This window comes from Erpetoichthys calabaricus, chromosome 10, assembly GCF_900747795.2.
Source record: "Erpetoichthys calabaricus chromosome 10, fErpCal1.3, whole genome shotgun sequence".
Taxonomy (NCBI): domain Eukaryota; kingdom Metazoa; phylum Chordata; class Cladistia; order Polypteriformes; family Polypteridae; genus Erpetoichthys; species Erpetoichthys calabaricus.
In genome coordinates this window covers 12,378,797-12,386,380 of record NC_041403.2, presented here as the reverse complement: position 1 = coordinate 12,386,380, position 7,584 = coordinate 12,378,797, and the positions used below count along the sequence as shown (strand labels likewise).

At 42.9% G+C, this 7,584-nt stretch overlaps 1 protein-coding gene across 1 annotated transcript; it reads left to right on the top strand.

Moving 5' to 3' along the window:
- Nucleotides 1-4,640: 4,640 nt before the first annotated feature.
- Nucleotides 4,641-6,321, top strand: foxe3 (forkhead box E3). The gene has a single exon (XM_028810570.2). The coding sequence runs from the start codon at nucleotides 4,780-4,782 to the stop codon at nucleotides 6,013-6,015; it is 1,236 nt and encodes a 411-aa protein (XP_028666403.2). The 5' UTR covers nucleotides 4,641-4,779; the 3' UTR covers nucleotides 6,016-6,321.
- The last annotated feature ends 1,263 nt before the right edge of the window (nucleotides 6,322-7,584 follow it).

Here is a 7,584-nt window from a genome sequence, read left to right as displayed (position 1 = left end):
AAAGAACGTCTTGTAGATAGTAGTTAGGCCTTGCCGAATTTCCACAGTTTTAAATTATTGTACAATACAATACAATGTCAGTGTGTTACAGTTACGGTTTTCAGTGTCAAATGGAAATCATCAAAAAGTGATGGTTGTAGATGCCGGGAAAACGCATTTCTGCAGCTCAGAATGCAGGAAATTGCTTGGTGGCCGGAACTCTGCCCCGGACCCCCTAGCTGCAGGGGGGCACTCGGTATCAGTTTGCTTTGGGCCCGAAATTGTCTAGGGCCGGCTCTGAACCTTTAAGTATTTGCGACCCGAGTTTTCATAACAGTTTTAATCGCACCCCCCTCAAGTTTTTGTGAAAGGAGCCCACTAATACCAATTTGTTTTTTTTCATTAATGATATATCATAGATGCAAATTTTATTATACCTACTAAACTTTTATCAACATTTATCTAACTCTATATTTATTTTTCTAGTATCACAATGTAGTTTAAGTTAATTTGTTTTGGTTTCAATTGATGTATTTTTTATATTTTCAATTCTTGTTTTCTTTTTTTCACATCTTCGCGCCCCCCACTGAGAACCACTGGCGTAGAGTTTGCATGTTCTCCCCATGTCTGTGTGGATTTCCTCCAACAGTCCAAAGACATACAGGATAGGTGAATTGGTGATGCTAAAATGGCTGTGGTGTGCGTTCAGCCTCCCACAACCCTGCTCAGGATTAAACAGACTTAGGAAATTGTTGTGGTATGTTTACATCATGTCATATTTAAGTACATAATTGAAAAATAGGATCATATTACACCAATTCTTCATGTAGTGTTTTAAATTGATTCAAAATTGATTTTTTTAGAACATAAGAACAATTTAAGTGAGAACAGGCCATTCAGCCCATCAAAACTCACCAATCCTATCCACTTAATTCTTCTAAAAAAAACACAAAGTCTAGTTTTAAAAGTCTCTAAAGTCTTACTGTCTACCACATTACTTGGTCACTTATTCCAAGTGTCTTTCTCTGTGTAAAGAAAAATTTCTTAATGTTTGTGCAAAAGTTCCCCTTCACAAGTTTCCAGCTGTGTCCCCATATTCTTGATGGACTCATTTTAAAGGCACCGTCTCGATCCACTGGACTAATTCTCTTCATAATTTCAAACACTTCAATCTTGTCACCTCTTAATCTCCTTTTGCTTAAACTGTAAAGATTCAGCTCTTTTAAACTCTCCTCATCACTAATTCCCTGTAGCTCTGTAATCAACCTTGTTGCTCTTTTCTGGACCTTCTCTAATGCTGCTATGTCCTTTTTGTAGCCTGGAGACCAAAACCACACACAGGACTTCAGATGAGGCCTCACCAGTGTGTTATAAAGCTTGAGCAGAACCTCCTGTGACTTGTACTCCACACATCAGGGCGCTATATCACCTGACATGCCGTTAGCCTTCTTAATGACTTCTGAACACTGTCTGGCAGTTGATGGCGTAGAGTTCGCTACGACTCCTAAATCCTTCTGATAAGGTGGACTTTCGACTTTCAGACTAAACGTAACTAACACCTTGTTCACAGTTTCTTAATAATTTGGATCTGTTACAATACCTTTAAACTTAAAAAATTACTTTTTTGAAGGATACTCCAGCCTTCTCGTTCCAGGTTGTTCATCGCATCATCAAATTCTGCAGCGGAGCTGGAACAGACTTAGTTACTACACCATCTGATGTGTTGCTTGGACAATATTCCAGTGATAATATTAAGAAAAAGGCAATTAAAAAATGATATGAGTCAGAGCGTTATTACCCTTAGAAGTGCAGGCCTTTCATTTAGAGAAATTGCAAAAAAAAAATATTAAAGTGTTAGTGAGTACAGTGGTGTCCTACACAATTCAAAGGTAACTGGACACTGGAAGAACCCCTAATAGGAGGAGATCTGAGACACCAAAGTCACCAGCCAATCAGAAGACAAGCTTCTGCGGGTCACCAGTTTGTATGATCACAGGCGCCTCTCAGCTTAACAATGCAGGTCAATAAAAACAAGTGTCAGTTTCTACTGTGAAGGGGAGACTTTGTTCTGCAGGTTTGACAAGGCGAGTGGCAGGAAGAAAGCCAAAGAACAAAACGGGGACATGAAATAGCGGCTGCGGACTAATACAGACTGGAAGCAAGTCTTATGGACTAATGAATCAAAATTTGAAATCTTCTTTTCATCACGCAGGGTGTTTTTATGCTGTTGAGTTGGTGACAGGACGGTTCCTCTGTGTGTGACACCAACTGTAAACCATGGCGGAGAGAGTGTGATGGTCTGGGATTCTTTTGCTGGAGGCAAAGTTGGTGACTTGCACAGAGTGACTGGCATTCAGAATCAAAATGGGTCACCACAGTTTGGCTGCTATATCAGCAAAAGGTGGCTACATTGATGAATCAAAAATCTGAATAAAATTTTGTACACTTAATGATGCCTTGACTTATTATTTTTTTTATTTGCCATTGTTTATTTGTTCTATGTCATGATTTCAGGAAACATTAAGTCATTAAACTGCATGCAATTATTCCATAAAAACTGAAAAAAGAGGTGATCTCTCTCTCTGTATATATATATGATATCCGTCAATAAGGGCGCACACAAAAAGGCGACCTTCAAAAGGGCGACCTCAATTGGGCGCGGCGAATAAAAGCGCACATAAATAAAAGCGATCTTCAAAAGGGCGACCTCAATTGAGCAAAGAATAACTGCGCGCGTAAATAAAGGAGCGCTTCAAAAGGGTGACGTCAATTGGGCGCAGCGAATAAAGGCAAACGCAACAAAATTATTACAGAAAATTTATTAGATAAAGGCAATGATTGAACGTATAAAAAGGTGAAAGCAAGAATATTAAAACATCCAATTAATTAATGCATGAACTTCTAACGAACTACTTCTAACGAACTATTTCTAAAGCTCTCTATATTTCGTTGTTTTCAAAATTACAGAAAATTAGATTAAATTGAGATCACCTTTTTTCACCCTAATTCTGGGCTCATCAGGCGTACACACTCACTGCACTCCCTCTCGGGAATCGACCCTCAGACGTCAGCGCTAGAGACGAAGCCCCTAACGTTGCGCCACAGCGTGTGGTTCGTTTATTTGACAGCATGTAGATCGGGGTAATTACATTCACGGCATTCGTAGTCTGAATCACAATCTGATTGTATGTGTGGTTACCTACCAGGTAACGCTTGTGGTTGGTCAGCAAGTTGGCTAACATCCGCCACGATGCCCTCAGTTGTGAGAAGCAGATCATAGAATGGTTGAAATAGTTTACTGTCAAATAATGCAAAGAGTACGCGACACGTGTTTTGCCCTAATTCTGGACTCATCAGGCGTACACACTCTACTGCACTCTCTCCCGGGAATCGAACCTTGGCGTCCCTAACGTTGAGCCACGGCGTGTGGTTCGTTGATTTGACAGCATGTAGATCGGGGTAATTACATTCACGGCATTCGTAGTCTGAATCACAATCTGATTGTATGGGTGGTTACCTACCAGGTAACGCTTTCGATTCCCGATTTATTTGACAGTAAACTATTTCAACCATTCTATGATTTGCTTCTCACAACTGAGGGCATCGTGGCAGATGTTAGCTGACTTGCTCACCAACAACAAGCGATACTGTATATATATATATATATATATATATATATATATATATAGATATATATATATATATATATATATATATATATATATATGTATATATATAAATATATCCATCCATCCATCCATTATCCAACCCGCTATATCCTAACTACAGGGTCACGGGGGTCTGCTGGAGTCAATCCCAGCCAACACAGGGCGTAAGGCAGGAAACACACCCGGGGCAGGGTGCCAGTCCGCCGCAATATTTATATATATATATTTATATATTAATATATATATATATATATATTTATTTATACGTGTGTGTGTGTATGTATGTATGTATGTAAACTAAAAGGGCAGGTTTTCCAATTCTGTGGTGGGTTGGCACCCTGCCCGGGATTGGTTCCTGCCTTGTGCCCTGTGTTGGCTGGGATTGGCTCCAGCAGACCCCCGTGACCCTATATTCGGATTCAGCGGGTTGGAAAATGGTTGGTTGGTTGGTTTTCCAATTAAATGCCCTTTTTTTTTTTACTTAATAGAAAAAGGCCACCCTGCTATAAATTATATTATTGTACAGTACAATGTGATTTTTTGTGTTGTAAAATCTTCCGCTGAGTTTTCACTCAAGTGCAGTAATTCCTGGATGGCGATTCCAAACCGATTTATATTACTAGCATATATTAAAGTAAACTGAATGAATGAACTGCGGTGGGTTGGCGCCCTGCCCGGGATTGGTTCCTGCCTTGTGCCCTGTGTTGGCTGGGATTGGTTCCAGCAGACCCCCTTGACCCTGTGTTCGAATTCAGCGGGTTGGAAAATGGATGGATGGATGAATGAATAAGGTCTTCATGAAATAACTCTTACATTTTTTATCTTTGAAAATTTGTCATCTTTACTTCAACTTCCATTTCTTCAAGGTTAAAAAGCTGTCCGTGTCCGATCAAACATTTCTTGTTTTTTTTTATTATTATTATTATGGGTTCTTCAACACGTCCTATCTGCGGCTGGTCCGTCCCGTTTTGGTAGAAGGCGAGGAGGGCGTACGCTCGGTGGGGGTCTGGGTGTCGCCGAGTATATAACACCGCACATCACCTGCCTGCGGAGGAGTCTTAGGTAGTCGCTTATACGCACGCCAGGAGGGCGCTTCTCGCAGATCTGTAACTGGACACATTCTTCCCATTTTATGAATCTGGCAGGCTTCTCGTACTTTCCGAGCATGTGTAACGTGACCACGGAACAGCAGCGCTCCCCGGCAGAGGCATCGAGTCCGGTGAGCGCCTCTCCAAACCTCAGCCTGCGGGATTCTCCGATACAAGGCCGAAGTCGTGATGCGATGATAATCAAGTCGGAGCCCAGAGGCTGTAGTCCCGTCACGGACGGCGGGGAGTCCAGTCTTGGACAGGTTGAAGATCAGACGCCCCAGTCGGGGAGCCGGCGCAGGAAGCGGCCAGTCCAGAGGGGGAAACCCCCTTATAGTTACATCGCGCTTATCGCAATGGCCATTGCCAATTCACCGGAAAGAAAGCTCACCCTTGGTGGCATCTACAAATTTATCATAGAACAGTTTCCCTTCTATCGGGAGAACTCTAAAAAGTGGCAGAACTCCATTCGACATAACCTCACCCTAAACGATTGCTTCGTTAAGATCCCCCGAGAGCCTGGGCGTCCCGGTAAGGGAAACTACTGGAGCTTGGACCCAGCGGCTGAGGACATGTTCGACAACGGTAGCTTTCTACGACGGAGGAAACGCTTCAAGCGCACGGACATCAGCACCTACCCGGGGTACATGCAAAACTCGAGTGCCTTTACCCCTACCCCTGTAGGGAGGCCGACTTACAATAACGCTCTGTACACTGGGATGAGCCCGGGGTACAACCCACAGATCCACAGCAGTAACCATTACCCCGCAGTGCTCCACCACTATCAGAGTTCGGGGGGCGCCGCTCAGGGGCAGCATAGGATGTTCAGCATCGATAACCTCATCAGCCAACAGTCTGTCTTGCAGTCTTCGCCCGCAGCAGAGCTCAGCCACCAGAACTTGGGCCTGAACGGCGATCTCGGAGCCAGCTGTGCTGTTTCGACGGCTGACCAGGCGGCATGCTTCCAGGGCCAGTCAGTTAGTCCGTCCGGTGTGCTCAACAGAGTGAGCGGCGCCAACCTGGCACCATACCCTTACCCCTCCTCGCCACCCCATCTAGCACCTGTGGCGCAGAGCAGCTACTCGGCAGGTAGCTCTCAAATGTACAGCTCCTCCAACAGACTCTCCCTGCCACCCATGAGGTCCACCTCCTGCACGGAGCATGCCGACTCCCTCCTGGGTCTGTCCGGCGCACAGATGAACGGACTCGGACAATACAGCAGCAGCAACACCTACGGGAGGCCGGCGAGCTTTGGCACGGGATTAGACAGGTACCTATGAGGGGCAACGATCTGAGCGAGGGGCTCCAGCTCAACCATAAAATCGCGAACATCTTGGATTTCCAAGAGACGCTCTCGTCACGTTTCTAACGTTCAAATAAGGAGCGCAAAGCTCGAGAAGACGCACTTTTCATTTTTCAAGACAAATGGTGATGGATAAGAGGAGAACTAACAAGAAAATCTTACCTCTGTACTAATTCTTTTTTAAGAAATGTAGCCTTCATGCGTTCTGTTTATTTATTAATTTTTCCCAGTTTTGTGTATTTCTGTTATATTAGTGAAGAACATCTAATAAATACTTTTTTACTAAGATACCACCGACCTTCTTGGCGTAAGTATGTCACCTTTGTACGCAGTGAAGCCAAGACAGCCGAAATTAAATGGAAACTGTGGTCGTAAATGTACTTTTGGAGGAAAGCGAGCTTCATCATTATATGACAAGTAATTCATAATTAGATTCGCTCATTTTTAATATCTTAAGACGCAGCGCACTGGTTATTATTAGGCTGACTAAAGCCACTTGCAACATCTGCGATACAACTGGTTATGTTTCTTTTATTTTTCCTGTTGGAGCAGAGGCTGGTGAAGTGTGTTGCTCAGGGTCACACACACCGTCAGGATTTGAACCCACAACCTCACAGCTTGAGGTCCAAACCACTACACCAAAATATTGAGCTACTTTTGCCTAACGGATCGTTTACTGATTCCTGGTTGATGAACGTGTGGAGTTTGCATGTTCTCCCCGTGTGTGCGTGCACTCTTACAAATTCCGGCTCTTATAAAAACTGTAAGTAGACAACTCGGTTATGCGCAGAATGAAAAAAAATAAAGCAAAAGGTTCACTGACAAAAAGAACGATGTATTGGATTTATTTAAAAAAATATGGCATTTCCCCCTTGCTCCTTAAATTCAAGTTTCTGTTTAAGGTATATTAGAAAAATGTGTTTGCAATGCATATGTCAGACAGTCATTTCCCAATCTGCTTAATCCAGGCCAGGCTCACTGAGGGGCTGCAGCCTATAAACCAGGGTGCCAGTCCATCACTGGGTGAACACAAACACAACTGCACACTAATTTAGTGTTCACGTAACCTGAATGTTTTTGGACAGTTTGAGGAAACTGAAGCAAACGAAAACACAGGGAGGACACGGGAGGCAAGCAGCAGCGCTAACACTGCGCCACCGTGCATATGTTTTAAAATTAAATCAAAATGGTAACCATAATTAGTTTCTTAACACCAACTAAACTTAAAACCAAAAGGCTAAGCTTTATTATATGCAACGTTTTCAGTTTAATTAACCCAATGTGATTGCCATACTTTTTAAACTCACTTGAGTCAGCTACGTAGCACCAACCTGTACTGTAAGGTATATTTACTTAATAATGAGTGCGAAAATCATTACTGAAATGTGAATATGTACGTTTTCATTGTCTGTCTTTTGTGGATTACAAAATGACTTGTAAATGATGCTGTGCAGGTAAACACTACACTTTCTGCGTAACCTTAGAATTCATGTCCATGTATAAAAAATATCACATAGCTTCCACAACCACACACATTTCACAGAAT

Coding starts and splice junctions, on each gene's coding strand:
- foxe3 (XM_028810570.2), top strand. CDS start 4,780: ATGAATCTGGCAGGCTTCTCGTACTTTCCGAGCATGTGTAACGTGACC.